This window comes from Rousettus aegyptiacus, unplaced genomic scaffold (genome assembly GCF_014176215.1).
Source record: "Rousettus aegyptiacus isolate mRouAeg1 unplaced genomic scaffold, mRouAeg1.p scaffold_m13_p_10, whole genome shotgun sequence".
Taxonomy (NCBI): Eukaryota; Metazoa; Chordata; class Mammalia; order Chiroptera; family Pteropodidae; genus Rousettus; species Rousettus aegyptiacus.
Window position 1 is genome coordinate 93710388 of NW_023416285.1, and position 27152 is coordinate 93737539.

At 49.2% G+C, this 27152-nt stretch overlaps 1 protein-coding gene across 28 annotated transcripts in view; it reads right to left on the reverse strand.

The window, feature by feature from the left end:
* Window positions 1-27152, reverse strand: part of CELF2 (CUGBP Elav-like family member 2) — a 718856-nt gene that overhangs the window by 127807 nt on the left and 563897 nt on the right. For 24 of the 28 annotated variants that reach the window (XM_036227159.1, XM_036227131.1, XM_036227123.1 and 21 more), the window contains one exon: window positions 14097-14293. In XM_036227159.1, the coding sequence (XP_036083052.1) occupies window positions 14097-14234 (138 nt within the window). In that variant the 5' untranslated portion in view covers window positions 14235-14293. Of the gene's footprint in view, window positions 1-14096; window positions 14345-14483; window positions 14605-27152 lie in introns of those variants that run through there. The other 4 variants (XM_036227153.1, XM_036227128.1, XM_036227136.1 and 1 more) reach the window with 4 other exon arrangements.

Below are 27152 nucleotides of genomic sequence, written 5' to 3' on the forward strand. Positions count from 1 at the left end.
GAGAGTAAAGGAGAGACTAGGTTGTCTTTTGAACTCCACATACAGTATTTCGGCTTAGATTTAAGGTCACATGGAACCCACACGGGGTAGGTAAAAGCAGCAGAGGCATTATAAAAATTACCTCGAAGGATGTGTTTGGTTTTTAAGACTGGCTCAGCACTTTTCCCTGGCATGACCAGCCTTGCTTAAAATATCGCTTCGTCGTTGTCTCAGGTTCTTCTTCTGTCAAAGGGTGGGGGGGGGGGGCGGCTTTCCTGGGGGTACGGGAGGGCGGGGGGAAGTGGCCGGAGAGCAAGGGAGGATGTGATATGGCTTAACGGTTTCCTTGCTTTCCAGAGTTCTAAAAATACGGCGTTTTCGATGCGAACATGTGATGGAATGTGTCAGCACAGCATTTCGTGTTGCCAGGGCGATCCGACCAACAGTTTCGCACAGGCTCACGCAGCTCTTCAGCTGATGCGGGGAGAGGGAGGGCCGCAGAGGGGAGGACCCCGCTCTCCTCCTCGGGGCGTTCTCGGCACGGCACCCCGAAGACGGGTGGCAGCAGGCCCGCCAACTACTGATTCGTCTGCGTCCGACGATCAAACTCTGCCGTTTGACGCGGGCTCTTCCTCTCGCCTCTTTGAGCTGTCTCGGTTTCATTTTGCTTTGGAGTTTTTAATCTGGGGCGTGAAAGCCTGACATGTCCCACTTAAACACTGTGCTCCTAAGCACAGATTAGAGAACAATTAGGTAGAGAGGAAAACCCAAAAGACCCGATTAAAAAAAAAAAAAAAAAGGTCTTTAGTTTATTCATTCCCTGTTCTTAAGTCTTTTTCTTCCTTCAAAGAGGTTAGAGCAGAGCCTGGGCTCTTGGGGGGCACTGCCCTTGCAGGGCCGTGGGCTTGGGGGAGGGACCCATCAGTTTTCCGCCTCTAGAGTGAAACAAACGCAGGCCGTACTGGCCGTGCACAATAGCTAAGACCCATCGCCATCTGGCAGCTGTATGGTGGCCTGTGCGAAACGAACTGGTGGTCACAATCCAGTTCCCATTAGACAGATGTCCACTTCACAAAGAGAGCGCCACACTCAGCAGCCTGCCTGGCAAAGAGCAGACAGGCCTGGGCCTGGAAGCCGCGCGGCCGTGTCCTGCCCAGCCCGGTGGCTGACCGGGCCGTGCTGAGGGGTCGCGGTGGGTAGTATGGCAGCGGCACTCAGAGGAGAACTCTGAGCCTTGATCCGCCCAGCCCCGTACGAAGCGCCTCCAAGCCATTCCCAGATGCCGTCTCATTCGCCCTACTGTGAAGCCATGTTTTCCCAAACTAGGTTTAGGCTCGGCGACCTACACAGTGGGTGTCTTCTGTTACCACCAAGACAGACTGACTCCCCTCCACCCCCGGGACTGACGGACATTGCGGCTGCCCCTGGAACTCTCTCATCCACCTCCATTACAGCACCGGGGAGCGCGCTCGGGGCCGAGAAGGCAGAGACAGGTCCCCCTCGACCTTTCTGGGGCTAATCGGCATTCTCGCCCACAAATGAACGCGTTAATGTTGAATCCTACAGAGGAGGAGGAAGAACAATGGTCCTTTACTACGAAGTGTCTGGACAACATGAGTAGCCCCAGAGGATTACAACGACGAGCGCACTATCTGCTGTTTTGTCGTTGAGGTTCCCCGACTCAATCTAGACAGTGAAACGAAGTGGGTCTGCTTCCTCCCTCGGTGGCGGGAGCTCTGACGGGAGCTCGAAGGGAAGACACGCCTCCTGCACGGGCGTGGAGGGTGCAAATCAGGCCGTGCCTTTCCACTGATTTTTCTTAACTCACGCAAACTTGTTCGTTCACATCCTTGTTAATAACCTAACATTCTTTTGTATAAAATTCACACACACAAACATGAACGAATATCGGACTAAACAAACACCAACTAACCTGACGCAGGGAATCTTTAAGAGGCAACATAGAAAGTAAAAAAAAATATAAAAATCTACTTCTTTATTAGGTTCCATTAACTATATAATATGTTAAGAAAACCTATTCGGAGTTGGTACCAATTACTAAGGTATTTATTTACTAAACAGACTGTAAGTCCCATATGAGGGATGCCTTAGTAATATAGTTTTTTTTTTTCTTTTTAATAGAGGGATGTTAATGTATACAAAAGCTCATGTTAGTGGGCTCACTTCCTTTACAAATTTGTGACTGCTTTAATAATCATCTTAACGATACTGTGTCCAAAATGGGCTACCCTGGATAGGCTTCTCAAACCAGTGGTGGTTCTGGGTAAGGTGTAGGGGTGGATTAAGAAATAGTCTCTGTGTGGAAACGATGTTCATGAGGATGGTTAGTTAAGCATGCCCGGAGTTTCCTGCCATGAAAGTCCATGAACTTCGCGCCCTTCATGGCCACAGAATGCTGCTCCAAGGCCAATCAACCATCTTAAAAACCGAGAGGAGCTGGTAATACGAGAGGCTGTGAAACAGAGAATGAAGGGACTGCGAAGAACATTTAAAAAAAAAAAAACAACTCAAAAGTAACATCTTGTCGATGGCGGTTTAGTCAACTTGTCAGCTCTGAACAAATCACAGAGAAAGGTCTGTGCGCCGAAGACAAATGCAAACCACAGCAGCAGAAACCCAAACAGAAAGGCCAGCGCGGCAGCGAACTCAGTCCGACGATGTGGCGGGGCCTACGGTTGTCACAGCATGTCCGTGGGAATCCCGGCCAAAGCAAGGCAGCCAGCCGGATGACGACCCTGACGGGCTCCGCGGTCCTCAGGCCCCTGCGGGCTAGGACCACGACTTCTGAGGCATGGCCGAGGTTCGGAACCTCTAGGAGGCCCTCCACGGTCCCTGAGCTCTGGATATTTGCTTTGCCAGCTTTGACGCTGTCCCTCCCCCCAGAGACCACGGTTCTTTACTGACTGTCCTTCTGCCCCTTTCCACCAGGCCCTCCCCCTGTCCCCAGAGAACGCCGATTCAAATTGTGTGTGACACTTTCTAGTAAGCAAGACGCGAAAGCAGCATTAGGTTTCGGTGCGCAAACATTTAAAAGTAACCCTTCCTAACACACATCTAATTTACAAAATCAAGACGCCGCTACTGCTGTGGCTAATTTTCTAACTTTTTCCGCTATGTTTACTTTGTGTGACTGACTCTCCTTTCGCCCGTTCCCACCAGTACCCCAGGTGCGGCACGAGGCGATTCGCAGCGAATCATCTAGAAACGACTTGTTCCTCAGAAGTCTGCCATGCAGGCAACGACATGTCCACGTGAAGAAGTGGTGTTCAAAGAAATAAAAACTGACTCCGGGCAACCGCAAAGTTTAAGACACGCACGTGTGTGTGTGTGTGCTGTGCACACGTACACGCATGTGTGCACGCGCACACCTCCCACGAGGCTATCAGCCGCTCTTTAGTGTCAACTGGATGCGACTCCATTAGGCAGGGGCCGGCCTTTCTTCTTCGGGACCCTGGCCCGCACACCGTTACACAGGAAGGGGGCGGGCCGGGGGCAGCTGACGCTCTGTCAACGTCACAGATGCTCACGGGGGCTGCAGACTGCACGTCCTTAGCTTTAGTGGAGAACCCCAGGACAGCTTCGTTTAGTGAAGCGTTAGCCTCTTCCTGTCCTAAACTCCTACAGGAAGGAGGAGGAGGAAAAGCGGAACCGAAGAGAAAGGGAAATGTGGGTACATGAGGCATGACGCTGACAGGAGAAAGGTCACGGGACCCGCTCTGGGCGTGCGGCCTCCCGAGAGTGTTTTCCAGAACAGAAACGGCACGCACGCGTGGGTGGACGCGCAAAACCGACAGTGCCGGCCCGGAGCGGGCTCTGCGTTTCAAGAGGACTCGCGGCAGCCCTCTCCGTCACACCGCAGAACTCTCTCTCTCCTTTTAGGGCGCAGAACACGGGCCGTTCTTCTTTATGGTCTCAGCGCTAAGCACCATGTCCCGTGTGGTGGGCGCCGATAAATTTTTTACTGCCGCAGGACTGGCACTTCGGTGAACACTCTGTTACGCTTCCTGGGTCACGTCTTTCGCCTTTTCTGTTCTACCCGAAGTTCAACATTAAACGGGATCCAGGGCTTTCGAGGCTGCCCTAAGCTCCCCGAATCCCTGTCCCAGAAGAGCCAGGCATTAAGTCTCATCAGAGTGCTGGCCGGAGGTCCACTCTCGGGGGGCTGCGAGTTAGCTGTCCCCCACCGTCTCCTTAACTTTCACCAAGTTCTCCAAGTTCACCACCTGCTCCGTGTAAAAGTTGAGCTCAAACTCTATCCTGTGCCTGCCGCTCCGCCAGTATAAGCGTAAGCAGCAGAATCCTGGGGTTCAGCCTTAATTGAAAGAGCTTACCTATATAGAGCCTCGCTGCCCTTTAGCATCTTCAAAACTTCAATCGTTTTTTCTTCTAACTTTTTTTTTTTTGGAGAGCACAATCCCTCTTTTTATGTTTTGCCACAGCCTTTCCCCCCTTTTCATTCTCGCCACTCAAGGCTCTCAAGCCTTTTAAGTTAACCTCCGGGACCTTTCCATCGAGGCTCACCTTCCTGGACCTTTTGAGATTCACGCTGCTCTCTCCCTTAGAACGCCTCCATCTCCTTGATAGGTCTTCAATAACGTTTCATAACTCTGGGCATGGTGGCCTACATAGGAGTGAAAAGCGCTCTGTGATAAGTGGCGAATTATCTGTTCTTTGACCCTTGGGTGTCTGCTCTCTTCATTTGTAACGTTTACCATTTGGGGACCATTTTGACCATTAGCTTGCCAGATGCCTCATTTCTTATGCACCTCACCCTCCTTAGGATCCTCTCTACACGTCTAGGATGCGGTTTCCACTAAACTATAGAAGTTTGGGAAGCATTTTTTTTTCTTTTTTCTTTCCATCTTAAACTAAAAAGAAGGCAACAAAGGAGCAGTATTTCACAGACTTAGCTGGCAAGACACTATGACCAGAGACGACAGTGAAGACATCTCTGAAGAGACAGACGGGTCTTGATCCGCACGCAGGTTACGCTGTGAACTTGTCCTGCATGGGCCTAATAGAGCTCAACATGTTTTATAATGATCAGATTCTGGGTCATTTCAGGAGTGTGATGAGTAGATAATCTCTTTCGATCTTTTAATTCATTTCTTGAATTCCAATTTATGGTCCTCTAATGGAAATTGAGAAGTTACATTCCTTTATTTTTCAAACTGATCGCTGTCAAGAGTGTTATTTCTCCAATTTGGTTTCTCCAATTTGAATTAATGCCCGAACGTGAATACTGGATCAGGGACATCTTTCTCGGTCATTTACATAGAGAGTGGAAAATATTGATCCTAATACCAATTCCTGCAGTGTTTCAATTGTCATTCCCATTCTCCTAGACCCATTAGTTTTTTTACCATTATAACCTGCCCACATTCAGCTAACGAGCTCCCTTTCCCATGTACAGCAAAACCTGCCTTTTTTTTTTGCTACCTATGTGTCTGTCTACGTGACTCAGCAAAAAAAGAGGCCGTGTGAAATCCGAGTGCATCGCAATCCATCATTCCACATGCGCCTTTTTTGTGGGTTCCTTTCTCTGTCACACGTGCTCACCAACGCAGACCTGAAAACATCCTTGTATATGTGAAGAACCTGACTCTTTAATACATTTGATTGGTCTAGTTCACTGCGAATTTCTCTGGTGTGATACCTAACGTCTAACTGATTTTCCACTGAATTTCACAGTATGGGTCGGAACATTTTCAATTCTCTGGACCAACTGTCCTGAAAGCCAACGTACTATCGTCCGCCATTTCTACTACCAGAGACTACAAACCTGTATCGGCCAGTTTCTAAAGCATGTTATTTTAGCTGAGTTTCTACTTCTCTTCCCATTGGACCAATTCTTCTCTCACCCCTTTTTCAGTTTCAATGGTTCTGACGATCACGATGATCGGTCTGCACTAATTCGTGGTGGTACAGTGTGACGCACAGGTGTCTGACTGGAGAGAGTTGATCTAGTAAGGGGTTTGGGCCAATATTGAAACGCAAAACATGAGATGGTCTGAGGACCAGTGGGATTTGGACAAGGAACAAAGAACCTGAGAATTCAAGGCTAACTCTTGTTAGCGTGTGGGGCCATACGCCCAAGGACAAAGATTCGGTCTTTTCAGAATCCACGAATACGAGATGAGGAAAACGGCACTAAGTGTCCTAGCGGCATTATATCCTTGACTATGGTTTGAATTATCACAGATAACGAACTTCTTTGAGAGGCACGTAAAGATTTTATTTATATTTTTAATGCTAACATTCTGAACACTTTTAAAATGTAACTCAGCTAGGGTTTACCTTAAATTTTAATTAGAGGCAACACCTGAAGACGGAGGAAAGTAAACCTTGCAACTTGGCGGCCTGACGGTCTGGGGCCCCTGGAGTAGAAGTAAGGGGCAGCAGGTCACGCCAGGCCACGTCCCAGGCAATGCCTCCATGCTGCAGAGTAACCGACAGCGTCACCCTCTGAAAACACGTCCCTTTCTGGTGAGAAAACCGGGCTGCTCATTTCCAAAGACGGGTTTCATAATGACCCACAGGATGGCACCCCAGAGCGGTACCATTGTGTAAACTGATGGCGGAGCCTCTCCAACGTGGGGCAAGCTCACTGGATGCAAACGAGAAGGCGGCTAAGACCTCTAGGCAGGCCAACTACCGATGCACCCGTGGAGAATGCACGCTGTGTGATCCCCTACACTTAGCTCCTTCAGTTGGCCTATGAATCTGTGTTGGCGAGAGTTGATCAAGACGTAAGCCATAAAGCCCTGGGTTTATTTTTCGCGTTAAATTTCTACCAAGAAGTCTGACCTCCTTTTGTCCAGAGCCTGTTTTCTTTATTCTTTTGATACTTTAATTCCAGAAATGCAGATCTACCGGGGACAAGGTGACTGGGGACCAGCGGATGTCTCCCAGACAGAAGAAAACGGCCTTAAGTCGTTTCTTTTTTTCTTTGATTTTTGGCTCTCTCGGTGTGTCCTCTGTATCTTCCTCCTTCCCTTTCTTCTTCCTTTTCTCTCCAGAGCTGTAAGAATCGAAATGCGCCCAGAAGAGATATTACCTGCCAGGGTAGAAGCCACCCTTTGATATAAGCAACAGACATTCAGCTCTGGGCCTGACGAGTTGTAGGGAGAAAGTCCAGTCTCTCGGCACCTTTCTCCTTTAACGTAAAAGAGGATTATTTGACATTTCTGTCATTTATCTCAGTCAGTTCTAGGGATGCGGTATGTATCAGTCAAAATAATTAAAACCTCCATTTTGGAAACAACAACAAAAAAGAAGAAACAAGAATTGTTAAATCGTTTAATACAACCCTAAGATATAATGAATGACTCCGTTTCTCCTGAGCACGTGATAAGGATCCCTGCCTACACGGATATGAACATCGTGCCTGCGTTTTATGTTTGCCTTGGTCGGCAAAGAGAGGATGGCACAGTACGTTGCACAGTGACTGCCGTGAACGTAAAGTTGATTCAGGATGCGGGCACCCGTCCTGCAGGCCACTGAGGCAGCACTGTCAGAACTGGGGCTGTCCCAGAAAATCTAGGGCAGCAACCTTCGTTTCCAAGAAAATTAGGGCAGAAATCCTATTCCCTATTTGTGTGCGTTGAACGTAAAATTGGCCCATTTCCTACATTTTAAGTTCTTTCTCAATTACTGATGTTGAGATGACATAGCCGAAAAAAAAACTGGCTCCAAGTCCATTTCTATTACTTCAGGGAAGTTTCTGACGAGAGTTTTTTCAGGAAGAAAGAAATGGCATGAACCTCGGAAATGAACCTCTCTGCCCCCACCCCAGTCCTCCACCAAGATTCCGCTAATAAGGAGGTCAAAGTTGTTCTTCACAAACGTCTCGCATTTTAAGGAAGAATGAAGTTTATGAGATTATCAGCCCCGGACTAGCAGCATGCGCACTTGCTCTCTGTGTAAGACCACTCTGAGATCGTAGGTATCGTTGCCATCGTAAGGCATGAAAAACAGCAGTGTGTTCTCTCGGCCAGCTCGTGACAATGAATTTATACGTCTCGTGACCTCTGGGGCCTGCGCTCACTCTACTGCAGCTCAGAAGAACCCTCTGGACGCCGGGCTGCCCTGCCCAGGTCTGAAACGGGTAAAATCAGGCTTCGGTGAATTTCTCCCTCCTGCCTGCGGCCTCTCCCTGTTCGCTCCCAGCCATCCCGTCTCATTCTCCACAAACTTTTCCATTGTCCTGGACTGGGGAGAGATGAGGACACACTCCGATTTTATTTATTAATGGATTCTTGAAGACTGAAGTAAAGGTTTTAAGATGGAAAGAAGCAACTCATATTCTGTCATGCTCTAAGCTCGCTGGAGGTGGGGTGAGGATCGAGTTACCCAAGGCGAGCAGCTGTCCAGGCCAGTCCCCAGCGTCCCCCGAAACGCAGCCTGACCAACAAGAACATGAAATGGTAACAGCATGAGAACCACCACAACAGCTGTTTTTTTTGTTTGTTTATTTTGTTTTTTTAAATTTAAAGTTAATGATCCTTCCCCGAGGAGCCGTGAACTGAATCTTCGTTCCACCCAGAAGGCTCCGGGCTCCGGGCACTGGGTGGGCTGCCGCCGCACCGCGGTTACGCCACGACCTCTGAGCGCATGTCACGAAAAACGGAAGTTTTGTTCTTCGCGTCTGTGGCACGGAGTGAGAGTTGACACAAGCCACTTCCCGTTTCTAGCTCTTCTCTGGCTGAGGAGTCGCCACAGGGAGAGGGGGAAGGGGGATCCGTGAGGCCACAGGTTAAGGACCAAGGGTTCAGTGGACCGCCCAGTGTCGAATGCCAAACGAGTTTGTTCTAATCACGTAGCACGGGCTCCTTCCTCAGTGTGCCCGCCTGTAAAATCAGGTGGACAATGCCCAACTGGCTGAGCTTACACACGTGTAACTAGCATTCATCGGGCTCAGGTTTTTTGGGGTGCTAGGGTCTTGGCTTACAATTCCGATTAAAACTGAAATATCAAGAGGAATGAATGATCCAAGACAGGGAATTTACCTACCACTTGGGGGTTCAGAGTTTCGTCTTGCTGAACCCTCTGTCTGGACCTCCAGTGACCCAACCGCTACGTCCAGCCCCTCGATCCTCCCTTCTTCTCCAGACAAGGGTTACCTTTTGCCTCCATCGGCTTCCCTGCCTTACACCTCTGAGAACGTTCTAGGGCACTCGGCACCCTTCCTGACCTTCCGCCACATCTGTCTTAGTCACCTCCAACTCCAGGTTCCCCGTGATTCCATTTCTCTGCTCACCCTTGACGGACAGTCACAGAACCACACCGCAGGGGCCCACTCTAAATCGACACGGTCTCGGTGTGACCGGGCCGCCCTACTCTTCGATGGCCCCGCCGGCCTTTCTTCCCCTTGCCGGAATTCCCAGAGCTGTCACTTAAAACCCTTTTCATTCTTAAGGCTTCGATTCCGCCGCCCACCTCAGAAACGTGCGCTCTTCCGAGGAGACCAGGGCCATCTGTCCCGGGTGCCGGTCCCCCCGCCAGACGGGCACGCGCTCTGCCTGGCCGCGGAGCTCTCCGGCCGCTCCCGTCCCAAGGACGCTGACCCCTGCTTCCTTCCACGTCCACTAGCGCCTCTCGCTCAACCTTCGCACCTTTCGTTCAGGAAACAAGCTATGGCTAAGCTCCTTCCTTCGCAACCGGACCACCCGAGAGGGCGGCCTCGGACCCCAGCCCCGCACGCAAACCTCACACACAGTCCTCCCCCGACGCCGGCCGCCACCGCTCCTCTGAGAGGCTCTGCGGTCCTTCCGGCCACCGAGTCCAGAAGCTTCTCTAAGCCCGTGTCCCCCTGGGCTCTCCCGCGGCACCTCAGAGTCAACACGGAGCGGAATGTTAACTATCCTGCCCAGCCCTGTTCCCACCACTGCCGACTCCCAGTCATGCCCAAACCTCCCAGTCGTCACTGTCCTCACTCAGTTATCGGGTCTCCTTCCTCCCGGCGTGGTCACGTCTGCGTCCCGCGATTCCTCCCCCTCCGTCCTCTGTGCAGACTGTGCCCGTTTAGGTTCTGTGCATTTAGGAAGCACTCGGCACCAGCCCCCCGGCCCCTTGTCCCCCGCGCAGACCCACGGCTGTCCGACTCATAAAAGTCACATGTTTCGCCCTGAGAATTAAGGCTCTCTCAGAACTGGATGGAGCCTATATTCCTAGACGTTGTGACCTCCTCTCTTCCCTTTTCCTTCACGGATTTCACGCTCCCTCTGAACTCTGGGAGAATCGGGGTCCCCAGGAGCCGCCCTGCATCTTCTCCCCTCCGCACCCGCGTCAGGCCCCTTCATCCGTTTGTGATGTTCGACTCTGTCTTTGCTCACTGAAGTCCTAAGTTTTTTCAAGATTTAATAAAAATGCCACCTTTCCCATCTTGCTAGCTACAAGTTACTTACACACTACCCCCCACCCCTAAATCTCCAGAGCTCAGATACGCTCCTCTCTTTCTCTTAGACTTATCTCATGTTCCTTTACGTTATAGCGACCTGTGTACTGGCCTCATTGTCCCTAGTAGATTCAAGTTCTTGGGGACGGCGATGATGTATATAATAATTGTGATAATGACCACCACCACCACCACCACAAGCTGCTACCCTATTCCAGCTCTGTGAAAAGCATATGACTTCATCTCTGCAACCCCAGGAGGGTGGTCTCCCCGTTCAGATGTGATTAAGGAATGTGCCCAAGGCCAAGGCCCAGGAGCGGGAGAGCCAGAAATTAAATGTAGACGTCAAAAGCCATACTCTTAATTACTGTGTGGTATTTCTCATCATCCCAAGACTTGACCAACAGCCACAGAATAAAACATCCTCTCCATAAGTCCTAGGAGGTGAGGCGGTTGACTCAGCCAGGCATCTCAGAGTGGCTAAACCCGCAGGGTCATTATCGACATTTATGGGGAGAAGAAAAAGGTAGCTTAGGCTCTAACTCTTACAGGACGATTTCGAAAATGGAACGGAAGTTTTACGCCTCAGGATGAAACAGAACGTCAGATGCAAAGCGAGGGAAAAATATGATCCACCCGGATGAGGTGAACCGCCTCGGAACTGTCGACATCACTGAGGCAGTGAATCAAGGCCACTCCGAAGCCTCCCTTAGACCGTTTACGCCGTGTTTGGAGAATGCCTCCAAAACTCTAATTTCTGAGGCTCTGATATCACTCTGGGGAAAACACGATAATTGTACTCCGCCAGGAGAGTCAGGACCAACGTAAACGTGGGGTCCCATTTTCCACGAAGAGGCAAATAACGTATAACGCACATAGGTGTCCAGGATAAAGACAAGTGGTGGCTGTTGCTCTCTATAAGTAAGAGCCTAAGGACTATAATCCTCTGAGAGGAATGTCATTATACAGCTCAAATCCCATCACAACAAATACCATTACAACAGAGATGTGTGTATAACAAAAAACCCTTTCAAGCTTTGGCTGACAGCCCACGTACTTCAAGCAATATTTGATGTGAGACTTGGAGTTCACAGTAATGGGAATTGACCTATATTTCCAAAGGTAAGATTTGAATGATTTCATCTGTAACTTCTATCCCAGGGCACCAAGAGCTGGAGTGATGCACAGTCTTAAACCCATGAGCATTGAGACGGAACACAAAGGCAGAGACAAAACCAATCCGGCTCTTACAGGGCAAAATTCCTTCCTTTCACCTGGGGAACACTCAGGTAAAGGAGAAGGCCTCTGACTCAGCCCTGGCACGGAGCAGAACAAGGCTGGTTGGCAGTCTCATCTCCCAGAGAGGGAAGATGGTGTGACAGCACACGAAGACAGATGGACCGGGCTGAAATTTCTACTCTGCCTCTTACCCGCTTGGTAAACTGAGCTACGGTTTTTTTTTTTTTTTTAAACTTTTTCTGAGCCTCCTCTGTAAAGTGTGACTCATAGCGCCTACTTTCAGGATTTCAGTAAGAACGAAATGAGACAACATATGTGAAACTCCTAACATAGAACTTGGTACATGGCATAGGCTCAAAAAATAAAAAAATAAAAAATAAAAAATAAGCAACAAGCTCCATTATCAGGCCTCCTCTTCCCCTCCAAGACCCTGGGCTTATGCAAACTATTTTAATAAAGTTAGCTATAAGACCCAGTGAATGAAGTTAACAAAATGTATAGTCTCAAATATAGGCTGAGAAGAGATTGCTCAGAGGAACACTGGAGAAAGAAAAAAACGTAGAACTAGGCCATGCGCAAGTACTCGCTTCACTGAGAGAAAGGTCTTTTTGGTTAAAGGCAGACACATGGAATCCCAAGATAAAATGCAAGTAACCAGGCATCATAATAAATGAACTCTGATCCTATCAGAGATCATTTTGAAAAAAGGCTAAAATAAACTGAAATTTGGAGGCACATTTTGCCAGTCAAGAATGAACTGTAGAGTCTGCTCTGAAGCACTAGTTTACTGCCTCTGGCCTAGTTTTCTGCGGATGCCATTCCACAAAGGGGGGGTGGGGGGTGGGGACCCATACTTGCTAAATTCAGTCCAGTGTATCTTACACTCTTTCCTCAGTGGGAAACTGTGGGAGTTAATTATGAAAAACCAAACTCTAGTGTTCTCCATTTGGAAAACATGTAGGTAAACAATTTAGGACATGACCAATACAGGTTCTTAACAGTGCTCTAATCTGTGATGTCTATAATCTGTTTTAGAGATCTTCTCATTTTCTATTTTGCAAGTTATGCAACAATGAAGTTTGTGGTGACAAAATTTCATGTGTGTTCTTTTCAAAATACTCTTGCTGTTACATGGTATGTTTTGAGATAGAAAACGAAGAGTCTTAACGAGCATAATCTGAAGGTATCTCTGTTCATCTTTGTAAGTATTAATGAGGCTTTTAAATTCCTTAAAAGGTTCATTCCAGAAAGTCCAAAAAGACCTCAGCAATGACAGGGAACAAGAGATGGCCCATTTCTCAGTGTCACTGGATGTCACTCAGTGCCGGCGTTTTAATGATTGCTTAGTCCTTGCTACCCCTTCACCTCGATGGCAACAGAGAGGCTCAGAGCAAAGTGTGTGCAAACGTTCCTGTGCTCAGCAAAAGTGAATGCACAAGGCAAACAATGAGCTCGCGGGAGCTCTTGGGAAAGGCTATAGAGAAACAAAATAACAGGCCCGACAGAATCCTGAAGATACAAAGAAAAAGAAACTGTGAGACCCACAGAAAGACGGAGGAGAGCCCTGGGCAGAAAAACCAGGAGATCAAGAACAGAGGAAGAACAAAATTACTAAAGCAAGGTTAGCCCAGGGAGGCCAAGCAGCGGCAGCAGAGAAGGTTATTTTACATTCGCTCTGCACAGAGCTCACAAAGGAGGACTCCGACACACAGGAGCTTCGACACGGCGCAGGGCTTTCTGGCTTCGCTCTCTGTTGATCGCTGTCCCCACTGCCCCCACCCAATATTGCCCTCATCTTAAAATGGAGGCAGCAGAAGCCACCAGACTGCACAGGAGAATGCTACCACCGGGGAGGGCGTAAACCGCAAGTGTTGTGAAGGTGTGCTAACTATTTCAGGCCGCTAGGGCGTTACTTCCTGCCCCCGAAGGCACACTTCACCTAGCCATCCCCATCCAGACCCGAGGGGCTGGCGAGGCCCCTCCTAGGAGCGCACCCTTTATCCCCCAGGCCGCCGGGAGGCCACTGTTCCTAAGACGCTTCAGCATTCCCCACCGGCCACGGAAAAGTGAAATGCAATTGTCATCACACGAGCCATCGCGGGGAGGTGCGGAGCGGCAGGAGTGAGCTCCTGAAACGCAAGGCTGCGAAACGCGCCTCCTCGCTCGGGCGGCCGCTGCGCCCGAGCGGAGCCTGCGCTGCCTGCTGCCTGGCAAGTGACCTCGGGAGGGCGAGGCGCGCGGGGGGCAGAGGCGCGGCCGCCCCCGCCCTGCGCTCGCGCGCCCCGCCGGCTTGGTCCACCTGCCCGCGGCGGGCGGGCGGGGGCGCGGGGAGGAGCCGGGCCGGCCGCGGGGCGCGGGGGGCAGCAGGGGCCCCGCGCCCCGTCCCCCGCCCGCAGCGCCCAGGGAGCCCCCCCCCACCTCCCGCCGGGCACCCCGACCGCGCGCCCCCCGCCGTCTGTACCTTTACTCTGGGGAGGGTTCTGACTCCGGTCCCGGAGGACGTTGATCTGGTAGACGGCTCCGTAAGGCTCGAAAAGTTCTTTGAGCTCCTTCTCCGACCAGGACCGGGGGATCTGCCCCACGAACATCTTAATGGCATCTGGGTCTGGCTGGTCTGAGTGATCCAAAGCGCCGTTCATCTTGTTGGCTGTGCCGTTACTGTCAAAAAAGGGAACCGGGAGCCAGAGTTAGGGCTGCACGGCGAGGGACAGGAAGAAAAAAAACGGGGGGCGGGGTGGGGGTGGGGGGAGGTCGGGGGCGGGGAGGCGGAAGGAGGAGGAAGAGGAGCGCGGGGCAAAGTGCCTAATGAGTGGCAGAAATTGGAGGAACTAAAACAAAGCGCAGGCACCGTGCGGCCGCTCCCGGCGGCGGCTGTCACTGCGGACTGCTGCTGCTCGGCGCCGCCGCCCCGGCGCAGGGCAGCGCCCCGCCGGCCGGCCCCCGCGGCGCGCACATCCCGCGCCCCGGCTCGCCGGGCGGCCGCGAGCGAGCCAGGCGCAGGGCTCGTGCTGCAGGGCTGCGCTCCACGCAGCCGCGGCCTCGCCGCCTCGCCTCGCCTCGCCTCCCGTGCGTGCGGGAAAGAAAGGCAGGGCTGCGTTTCTGCTGGATGCCCACCCCCTTCCCCTCCCCTTCTGGAGATCTTTTTTTTTTTTTTTTTTTTGGAAGAGAGGAGAGAGGTGGTAATAATAAAGTCACATGAAAAGAAAATGAAACATTTGGCAGCCCGTCAGATGACTAATGCAAGATGCTGATGATGAATTTGCAGAGTGCGCGAGGCATCCATGTGTGCATCAAATTAGGACGTTGTCGCTGCTCAGAAAGGAAAAGGGCTCCAGCAATGCGGCTGGGTGCAGCCGATTGGCTGCCGACCCCGGAGGAGAGGGCCCCTGGGCGGGCGGGGAGGGGGTTTCCCATTTAAAAAGCGCATTGTTTATGGGACGCGGGCACAAAGGGTTTAATTCAGAGAGGCAAAGGCGATCTCAGAATTGCCTGCTTTGTGCTGGGGGAAAAAAAAAATGCAGCCCCACAAAGTTGAGTTCCCGCTAAAGGACACTGAATATTTCAAATCTTTCACACTCCATAAATTGCTCTCTGTATGTCTGACTTCCAGATGTTGCACTTGAGTTCTAAACAATCACACGTTTGGGAGAGAAAAGAGAAAAGTCGGCCCTTTCTCTTCCTAGCTTCAGTAAATATTTGAGGCTGATACACAGAGCAAGAACATAGGCTTTTAACAACATCACTCTTCCCTGAGATTTCCAAAGCCCCCATTTGGAAAAGAGAATGCTTGTTTAGAGCCTGCAATTCCAGTCATCATCATGTAATAAGATGATGATGGTGTTCATTTTTCTTTCTTTCTTTTTCTTTTTTTCTTTTCTTTTTTTTTTTTTTTTACCTTGGATCCTCCCATCAGAGCTTCAGTAAATAATAAAGCAAGAACATACACCCTGTCCGTCTCTGAATGCACCTTACGCCCACCCGCTCTGTCCAGCGACAGGGCTGAATGCCCTGAGCAGCATTCATTTTCAGTACTGTGCTCTTGGTTTAGCTTCTCACAGCCTGTGGAAAGTAAAATGCACCTAAATCAGTGTAAATTAGCAGACAAAATATCTGCAGAGCCATGCCCATGACCATGCTCTGGCCTCCAGTCCAAGAGGCAGAAAGGTCAAAAGGGCTCACGCAAACTAAAACTTCAGTGAGCAGGGCAGGAGCCAGTTCACTGTAGACGTGGGGCGGGGGGGGGTGATAAGAAGGTATTCCAAGATCTTAAGCAGGGTTCTTATTTGGTTAAAACAAACAAAAAACACCGAAACACCTTAAATCTGCTGTGGACCTAGGCTAGTCCTGAGCTCTTACGCGGTGGGGGAGGGAGATATTTAGGGCTAAAAACCAAGCAAACACACACAAATCTATGGAGAAGAGAAACTGTGAATTCAATTTAATCCAGAGCAAAACGACGGCAAATACTCTTCACCAGGTCCTGGCTTCAATTTCTACTTCTTCTTTCTCATCTCCGTATTTTACTTTATTTATTTTTTCCCCTTGAGATAAACAATCAGACTGTCTAACCTGAAGCACTTTCAGAGTTCTCCCTAATCAACCTTTTGTTATATATAAAAAAAAAAAAAGTGCTGCTAAATAAAATATCGAACATAAACATCTCCTTTCAGCATTTTACGTGTAATGAAATGCTTGTTTAGATCCCATCTCTAAAGTTTACCCTGTCTGCATGCACCCATACTTCTTTGCAAATCACCCTTTGCGAATTTACAACAAACACTTTAACCTGGTGGAGCTAACGTGGGTGGGGTGGGGGTGACCGAGCCCCCCGCAGAGCGGAATGCAGTGTTCACAGCTCTTTGAGAGCTGAGAGTGTGGCAAGACTTATTTCTGGGACAGGAAGGCCTTGTGGTTGCTGCTGTTGACAATCAGCTAGAATGAAAAGAGGAAGGCATTGCCACAGGTCTCAGCTCACAGAGAACGGAAGTTCGAAAGAACGGAGCTGTTGCATCTTGTCTGCACAGAGCGGTTAATCTAACGGGGGAGCTGGGGAAACGTGTACGGGTCCTCATCTCTAAACTTAGAGCCTAGGGCAAGCATTCCTTCGTGTCTCTCCAAACGAGAGGCCATGGTTACTTCCTCAAAAAATGCACACTCACCGAGGCACAGAAAGGAGGGGAAATGGAGAAGAGGGCTTCCATCCTGTACTTTTGACTTTTGGTCTTTCGTGTTGCTGAGCTCACAGTTACCATCCTTCTCACACCAGCCATCCTTCAGAGATGCCTGGAGTCCTATGGTCACCCTGAGACAGCCGGGTGTTGGTACCACGGCTTCCTGGCTGTGCCGCTCTGTGAAATGGGAATGGTGGGGTCCGTTTCACAGTCAGGTGCTTGGCACAATACACGGGCCCGGAGTAAGTGTCTAATATAACAAGGGATAGCTGCTTTTGTGTTTGTTTAAGCTCTTCTGTGCACTTGTGATGCACCTGAAATGAGTGACTACCATAAGTCTACTTCTCAAGCCAAATTTCCTCATCATGCGGACTCAAACACAACTCATATCCTCAACAGGAGCGATTGCTTTAAACGAGCCCTTAGAAGCCAGACACTGCGCAAGGTGCTTTACATACATTATTTCTTATCCTTTTAACAACCTTTTGAGAAAGTATTATTTTCCAGGTGCAAACATCTAAGAAGTAAGTTCCTTTCCTACAATTACCAGCTTATAAATTATACAAGCAGAATTCACACCCAGGCCCGATGGGCTCCAAAGCACAAAATATTTCCAACCCATCACGTGGGCCAAATGCTGCATCGAGTCTGCCCTGGGCTGAGAGTGAACAGCTCATGGCGAATCTGTGAGAAAACAAGGCCAAGAGCAAGACCTACTGGGCCGCTGGAATCCCACTGCCGAATAAAAAGCAGCCTTGCAAGAAACACACACATCTGTCCTGTTTTCTAACTGCGGGAAGGAGGAGGCAAAGCGCTGAACTTCATAGTCCGTTAAGACCACTTCGCGGCCCACAGTTTCTCAATAATCGCTTGGGTGTCTCTACGTCCACAGGTTCCCTTCCTCTCGACCCCCACAGGGTCACTTCGATGAGAACCTCTCATCCACATCTGGACCCTCTTCTCACTACTTGCCATATTGCAAACAACGGCCCCAAAGATTTGCACCAAGGGCTAAGGGTATGACAGTCACTTCCTTAAGGAAATGCAAGGAGATCTAGTTGTTATACAAGTCAACAAAATCAACAAGGACAGCATGTCTTCCTGCACGCTGTAAGGGACAGGTGGGCCCACCCGACCCGTGGCTCCATGTGGCCGAACCCCACACGCCCGATCCTTACACGTCTCTGCCACAGCCTGGTTAGCTTCTAATACATGCAAACTCCTCCCACTGGACTCCCAACTTTCCTCCTGGTGGAAGCTCATTTCTACTCTGACTTCTTTTGTCTCATGGGGCTGTCAGAGCTGACACTTGTAAGGAAGCCAGAAATGGCGGGTCCAACAGTTAAACCTTTGGGGGGGGGGGGGTTCTTGCCAGAGGCCAGGAAAAACAATGTACTCTTCGGAGAAGTAATTATGGGAGCAAATACCTCAAATCCCAGTAATACTTCAAGACTCAGTAAGATCTGTTTACTCCCCAGCCATCCTCGACACCCGCCACAGTGCAAGAATTAGATTCAAATGCAACTATTATTTATCGAGGACCTACTCTTTTCCAGGCGCTTGACATTCAATATCGTGACAGCTCCAGTAAGTGAAATAAATCATTATCTCCATTGTGGAAATGAAGCAACTGAACCATGGAGGCAAAGTGATCGTTCCCTGTGTCACGCCCCAGAGAAGAGGTGCCTGCAGAATCCGGACACTTGAAGAGGTCAAGGTCCGCTGTCGTTGCTTAATGTTCTCTGAACCGGGGGATGTTTCCTGTGGACCCAGTGGCCGCTCGCAGGCCCTCGGCACCAGCACACACATCTCTGCTGGCACTCGTCCTACAAGCTATAAGACCGTGAGTGCCAATTCTGCCCTCGCTCTTGGCAAGGAGCCAACTAGAAGGCTCCTCCAAGACAGATGCCATATGGAACCGGACCACGAGTTAGCGAGCACCCAGCCAGCGGGCATCGGTGGCGTCGGCCTCAGAGCCAAGATGGAAATATAATGATGTTTGGGAGAAAAAAATGAAAGTGCTTACTTTTTGCTTTTAGCACAGGCACTGACCTACTTCCCTACTCTATTTTGCTGTGACGAGAAGTAGATCAACAGAAGATACGCAAAATCTTCAGAGGTTCTTCTAAGCAGCAACACATGAAAATTACAATAACTGATTTAAATGCATTACTATCATTATTAATTCCGGGACAACAAGATTCCATAAAGCCCAGTGAATTTGCACGTTTTCGTTTGGAGAATGGATACAAAAGAATTGATATTTTTATTCTTTCTTTTGTTCCTTGGATGATGACTTTCTGTACTCTCCCCTTCGTTTACACAGAACAAGTAACTTATAAAATGGGTATAGGAAATGCCAAGTGGCTATAAATTATTGTATTAATGCTGGGGGAAAAAAAAAAAACCCAGAAAATGCTACCTGTAGAAGCTATCCCAACCCAAAACCAACATGCAAAGATGCTTTGTCATTGAAAAAATTTTGTATAAAGACAGCTCCTCTCCTTGGTAGTTTCCAATAATCTTATTATTCCCATACTTTTTATCTTAGTGTTTTTGGTTTGAAGGAGGACCCTGTATCAGTGCTGCCAAACCTTGTGCAGCAATGGAAAATGTTCCATAACCTCCGCACTCCAGTACGGTGGCCGCTGCTTACGTGTGGCTGCTGAAGCCGTGACATGTGTCTAGTCCAACTGAGAAACCCAAGTTTAATTTTATTTAATTTTATATTACATTTAAGTAGCTGTAAATGCAAAAATACTGTTAAAACACTCATTAGAGTTGAAATTCACCAAAACATTAATTCATCAGGAGGTTGTTTGACATCGAGGCTTGAGGCACGTGAACGCAGGTAGCTGGGGTGGTGGGTTCTCGTCGAGGCTCAGGATTAACTTAACTGGGGGGTCCTGGGCAATTCATATAACTGTGCCTTGGTTTCCTCGTAGGAAACTGAGAGAAAAGTAGTTCCCACCTAGCTCTCAATTTCTGTGATTCTATGATTATGGTTTGGCCTTGATGATGATAAATGGAAATGATAATTTAGAGACTATGACCAGCTGCCTGAAACTCTGGGGTGATTCCCTGTGCCTAAGTTAGTCCCTGGGGCTCACAGGTGACTAAGGCACGGGCCAGGGAGCTGACGAGGGGTCACCTGCACTGTCGGGAGACGCCTGCAGGCTGGGACGGAGCTGGGGAGCAGCTGGGGTCGTGGGGGCTGCAGACACCCCCTCTCTCAATCTGCACTCAATCTTCCTGATATCCCAGCCGCGGACCCATCATCCCAGTGAGCCAACAGGCCACTCTTTCGAAGGCCCAGGAATCGTTTTTTGATGTCACTTGTACTTAACCAATGGTACACGGAGAAACGGGCTTTGTTTGGTGATCACAGGAAGTCGTCCGAGACTGAGCTGAACGAGGCCAAAGGAGAAAGAACCTGGCTACGGGCCTGGTGCCCCCCGGCGGGCAGCAGGGCGGGCACGGGCCCCCGCATGGTGAACCATGTTCCGCGCTGCCCTCGCTGCTGCTCACTGGACCGGCAGCGTGGCCCTGGGGGTGCCGCAGCGGCTCTCCCCCACACCCCGCCCAGAGACCCTACCAGAGACGGGGACGAGGCCCCACTCAGATGCCGCCGCTCTCCCCTCCACGCTGACCGCGGCCTCTTGGTTTAGGACCGGGAATCGGCCGTCGCCCGACCTCACGCTCTGGGACTTGCGTCTCCCTTTGAAAATGCACCACTTTGGGGGTCACCATGAAGAGGGCCTCCATCTAGCAAGATCTCGGGGTATTAGACCTCTCGTCAATAAGATGATCAAACCGATGACATCCCGGTATTGACCTGTTTATCCAGTGCAGTCAGCCTTGTGAGTCGTGGCTGTGCCAACAGAGAAGGGGGCCCCACCTCTGTGAGGGGAGACGCCTGGAATCGGCTGCAGACTCGGAGAAGAGTAACTGGACCAAATAACACCCCAAGGAGCAGGAGGAGGCAGAGCTTCCTCCACATGCTCAAACTGTAAATAAATTGATTTGTGCTCCTTTGAAAAAAAGGTTCAAGTTTCCTAATCCTTATATGTAATATTTTCACCCTTTTGCCAAAATTTGAAAAAAAAAAAAAACTGTAAACATACAGGACATCAATTTCATTCCTAGGTGACTAGAACATTTGTGGTGGGCGTTCTGGTGGCTCGCCAGTTAATGTCGAACTGTATCTGATTGGACGTCTAAAAGCTATACATACGGCCCTTGACTTACGTCGGGGTCACGTCCTGATAAACCCATCGGAAGGTGACAATGTCGTAAGCTGAACACGTGCTGAAGGCGCCTGGCCCACCTGAAACGTGCTCGGGACACTCATGTTGGCTATGGTCGGGCAAAACCATCGAACGCAAAGCCCACTTCCTAATAAAGTGCTGGAGGCCTCACGTCGTTTACTGTGTGTCTCGCTTTTATATCACCGCGAAGTTATAAAACATGACGAGTCGAACCATCGTGCGTTGGGGACGACCCATATCATATGTTTGTCAGGGTGAAATGCAACCCTGCCTGGCAGGAAACTATTCCTGTAGAGAAGGCTGCAGAGTCCAGTCCTTTGGACTCACCCGGCAAAAAGGAGAACATTATTGCTTAATCTCAACTTGACCACTGGTAAAAAGCAGAAAGCTGGGAACTGCTCCCCCCGCCCGCCCAGAGGAGTAAATGTGGAGGCAGCCAGGGGGTACCTGGGGTCTGCACACACACTGACACCCGCTGGGGAGGCCGCGAGGCGCTGGCCCTGGACAGCCCCTGTCCAGGGGGTACATTTCCTTCATGATTTGTGAGAAACAGTTCAGAGGAGTTCAGAGCAGAGAGCATTCGCACAGGGAGAGGTTTCCAAGATGAACTCTTAGACGTGGCGACGGGGAAAAAATGATCTCCCAGAAACTGGTATCAGCTTCACATTTTCAAAGTGCTTGAGGGCTCGCCTTAATCAATCTCTCCCCCCCCACCCTGGCTGCCCCCCACTTTACAGATGGAGAAAGGAGGGAGGGCAGGGGCGGCCTGGCTCTGGGGGACACCCCTACCAGGTTACCAGGTGCCCAAGGCTAAGGCTGCAGAAGTCGCCTGTTGGCTTCAGCCAGTACTTGTCAACGGCCCTTGGGAGGATGGGGGAAACGTGGCTGGTTTGGCTCATCGATTAACTGAAAGGTAAGTCATTATGAAATAAAGACAAATGTGGGGAAAGTCTCAGCACTGGTCCGAACTCCCCAAACTGAACACTGATTCTTAGCTGAAATGTCCAGCGGTGAGTGGTGAAGGTCAGGGGTGTATGCTGAGCGTGACCAACTACACGGACACCGGGCCGTGCTCCACCGAGCGAGTGACTTCCGCTTACGCCCCTGGCTAAGGCGTTTTGCCAGTGCTTGCTTACGGAAGAGAAGGCAGAGAGAGTGGGATCACGACACCCCCCACTCATCCAAGAAACACTGGTGGCGAAAGTGGGTTTCAAGCCCTCCCAAGGTTTATTCTCACACATGGTCCTCTTCTTAGCTTCATATTATAGTTATTAAGCCTGGCTTTGTGTCAGGCCTCATGCTAGGATTGCAGGAGAGTTGAAAAATATGTAGTTTATGCCTTTAGGCCACTCATAGCCAAGAGAAGAGACATGCATATGTACGCATAAAACCAAAATACAAAGCGATAAGGCCCAGAACAGAGCAGTATTTCGGTCCTGTGGTAAGCCAGCAACAAGTGACTAATTTGGCCATGGGGACTGGCATTCAGGATTCTAAACCACACTCCATCCCTGTGGTCAAATTTTTAAATGAAATCTGAATAAAATCAGAGGCAAAGGACAATAAGCTGTGAAGAGTGACCGAGTTGGCAAGGAGACTGAGAGAAAACTCAGAGAAAAAGGCGGCTGTGACCAGGTGAGGACGAGCAGGTCCCCTGTCCCCCAGAGCACGCGCCTGATACGGGGGGCCTGAGCCGCATCGAAGAGCGTGCCACACAGACCCTAGGCAGGACGGCCATCACGGGCACGGCTGGTCCTTGCGCTAGGGGCCGCCGCCCAGGCCCCGCCTACAATCGCAATGCTGTGCGCACTGGGAGCCCACAGCCACCCACGAGGCCCCGTCCACCTCTGCACTCCACTCGGGACTAATTTCTCTGTTGGGTGACCCACTCTCCAACGCCGCTGTCACTCACTGCTGCTCCTGCGGAGGGCACGCCCCTGGTCTTGTCCGTTCAACCCTCCAATCTGATCTCCTACGGCTACGACAACAGAAGCCCGCCTCCAACTCAGCACATTTAAAAATAACCTTTTCCTGTCTTTTCTGCCAGGTCAGTTTCATGTGCAATTTCCCTTTTTTTTTTTTTTTCCCCCTGACTGGCTCAAACTGTCCCCCAGCCCGGTCTCAAGTCTGAGAGCAGAAGTGCCTTCTGGGGCTCTCCCCCCAGTCCCTCACCAGCAAAACTACAGACATAGCAGTTAACCGAGCTCCCGATCAGCTACGTGGTGAGACTGGAATTCTTGCTGACAGGAGCATCTTATCATCATTAATTCGTTAAGTATTTATAAAGTGACCCCATATAGTCCAGGGCATTATTCAAGGTGCTGGGGATACAGCAATGAATCAAAGATGGTAAAACTTCCTGTAGGACGCTTACAGTCTAGAGGTGGGCATAAAATGAATGAAATAAGTAAATCTAAGAGATTAGAAAGAGATCATTTCGGTGGGGAAAAACGTAGCCGGGAAGAGAGACGGAGTGTGAGGTGCAGGGTTGCAACTCTAAGCCACGAGGGTAAGGGATGGGTGCTGGGACGGCACCTGGAAGGTGAGCCTGGAGCTCTGAACTCGAGTCTCAGTTTGTCCCCGAGACACGTTTTCTGAATAGATAGATTTAATGCAGCGAGAAGTCTTAAAAGTTGTAAAAATTAAGCCACGCGCATTGCATGATTTGTCACCGCCGTTATAAAGAGGCACGCTATCCCATCTAGTCCCGTTCTGCTGAATCTGAGGGTCAATACACCCGTTACCGACGACTTACTGAGTCGTGCTCGGTGGGCCCCTTTGTCCCCCGCACAGACACTGGCTATCGTGACGATAAAACTACTGCGAAACCATGCAGTGAGCTCCCTCCTGCTCTGAGCTAGAGGACAAAGACTCCGCTGACCTTTGCGTTTGCCTGGCGTTCGGGACTCTATCTACCTCTCTGTCAAATACTGATCGTCTGTCCATTCAATAGTCACTTCTCATTTATCGATGGCAGAATTTAATCTCAGGCTGGTCTCTCCTCAGCCTGCTTCTAGCCAACCTTTCCCGGTCGTACGTGATGCGTCATCGAGGAATACAACTTCAACCGAACACCGGCCTGAGGGATGCGGCCAGCGGCACCAGGCCCGGCGCAAACGCGTGGGAGGCCAGTGACCCCGCTGCTTCCTCCCAGTGATCTGGAAAATCAGAAGTCGACAGTGAATCGGAACTAATTACATCATATTAATGACAGCCGTCTCGGTCGCAAAACAGAATCCATTTGTGAGGAAAGCTATGCGATTCCGTAGACTAACCTCACTCATTAGGGTCAGATGCGTTTCTTTTTCTTTTTTTTTTTTTTTTTTCTGATAATGCCTTCAAACTCATATGACTGTGAAACACTAGTAATGGAGTTAAGAAATAAAAGACCTCAGAGCAGTGAAAATGTGGGCCACCAGGTTCCTGCCCTGATGCTACACTCTTTAAACCCTTTGGGGACCTTCCCAATCCCTCCTCCCAGATTTCTTAGGTTATGTTGGTTTTTCAGTCTTTGTCATCTGCATTTCAATCCCATAGGAGATTAGCAGCAGCGAGCGGGGATGGTTTGCAACAGGTGGCCCACAGAGTGACAGCCGAGGTGTGGGTCTGACCAGGCCCAGCAGTGGAAATCCCGCTCTCAGCTGAGCCACCCTATATTCTCCACAAGTTCCCAAGGACAAGGGCACAGCGGAATAATTAATTTGCATAACGACAACCTTGTCTCATCTAAAGGGTCACGCTGCGCTCAATGCATTCTGTTTAAGGAGGCAAGGAAATATATAATTTATCGTTAAGAAGAATTCCTTCAAAAAGAGACAATAAAGAGAGTTGGCGCCTTAAAGGGTAAGCTTTCATCTCTCCTGCAAACTTACCTAATAAGCCTGACTCGTTCCCCAGGGGCTCCAGGTAGCTCGGATTGTACTTCCTCGTTCTAACACTCTCGTGAGCATCACAATGCACCATTTGTGTAGCATCTAACTTGTCATTAAAGGCAGCGACCGATTTCGCCCACTCTTCAGCTTTTCGGGGGTTAGTTTTTGCCACGTGCTGGGCTCTATTTTTACCTCCCACTATTATTGTTCCTGCTGTTTGGCTGGGAGGAGGGAGGGGGGTGGGTGGGGACCTGGGAAGAAATGAGCTGCTCCCTTCTGGTAGCTTGTTTTTCTGAAGTAAATTATGCTTGTTTACTGATTCAGAAGTAAACTCTAATTCTTCCTCTCCGAGACATTACAAAAGATATTTGACGTTTAAAAATTGGAAATGAAAGGGCCACATTAGATGGCCGTGATGCCATTCACGGGGGGGGGGGGGGCTAATCATGAATTTCCTAGAACTTTTCTGTCCCAACAGAAGAAGAGGCACTGAGATGTTCTACAGTGATTGCAGCACTAAATTCCTAGATAGCAATCCAAAACATTTGCCTCTCTGATAGCTTGCTTAAAGGAATTTGCAAAGGTAATGGAAAGAAACGCTGCCAAGTTTGTCTATTTACTCGAAGAAGACTTCCAGAATTCTATGGATGTCGGCTCACCGGGTTCGGTTTTCTGCAACACAAACATACTATCTTGTCATGCTACAAAACCACGTATCCAAAGGTAGCGTCCAAATGACATTCCTCTTTGGTTTTTAAATCACGAAATCAAATCTTCAGATGAAATCAATCCCAAACACCACATTTTGATTCGAAAATCTATAGGCCCTCTCTCTCTTTCTCAGCATGTCATAAATTTCTTGTAGCATCTTAAATCACCAATTAAAATAGGTTTTGACATTTAATTTGCTTGTTTCTTAAAAAAACAAACAAAAAAACCACTCCTTTAGATCTAGTCCCCCCCCACCCGCCCCCGCCAAACAAATAAGAATAAAAATAGGATTATGTGTTAAATTATAATGGCTGTTATTCTAAGAGGCTGAATATCATTATATCAAAATTCCCCATAGCTGATTTTTTTAAAGCCATTTTTTCGTTTTTTGACACTACATCTGGCACAATGAATACAGATTTGTTTATAGATCTGTCTAACTGCCTTTCCCAAACACAGCCAGATGGAGTCTTTCAGAATCAAATTAATTTCAGATTAATTCACTCTGGACCCACTCCAGTTTCATGACTCTTCGCTTTGAGGCACCGACCAAACTGATGTGAAGTCGTGAACTCAGGAGAGAACAGGTTCCTCCATATCAAGGGGAAAAAGTAGTACAAGTGTGTGGAGGCTCCCCCTGCCCAGAAAAACCCGTCGGGCATCGCGAACGGCCAATTTTAAGGCCTGACCAACATTTCGCAGTGTCAAAATCATCCGGGGGGAATTTTCTTTTGGATCCAAATAGAATCATGGTTAATTTTACATCCAATATTCATAATGCCTTGAGATGATTCCAGTAAAAACGAGCGACCTAATTACTAATGTCAGAACCAATGATGTTTACCATATACAGAGTCAGGTACCACGATGTGACAAGGAGAGTTAATTCTTAACACCCTAAGTGCAAATTCTCTATCTCTAGCTGTAGCTGCTGAAGGAACTATAAACAAATGTAACCGGGCTTCGCATACTGTCAATCTCCGTGGATGCCTTTATAATCCTACTTGTTTCAATTGCAATTTGGGTTTCCATGGAGACACAACAGTCAGCTCTAGAAAATTATAAGATAAATGTCAGGCAGTGATAACGGTGTTAATGAAGCTTCGGTGACAAGCAGCTCTGTGCTTCAAATAATAAGCTTACTTCTATTAGCATATGTATAACTTGTCGAAAAACCTGGAAGAGAATATTAAAAATTAAATATCCATCGATCTATATTTAAGAGAGGGGAGAGACCCCTCTAGAATAGCTTAAATGTGGCAGGTCAACCTAAACAAGAAAAATAAAAGTAATCGTTGGTTTCTTGGGAAAATTAGGTACCGTAAGTCATAGCTCTCAATGATGCTTCAGCTGACATCCAGAATGCCTTACTTTGGCCAGATCGGACAGAATTTTTTCTTATCACGTCGGTAAGGCAATCTCTTTTGTTTCTGGAAGTTACGAGCTCGACTCATTAAATCTGACCATGGCGGACGCCGTGAGCGTCTGAGAAGTA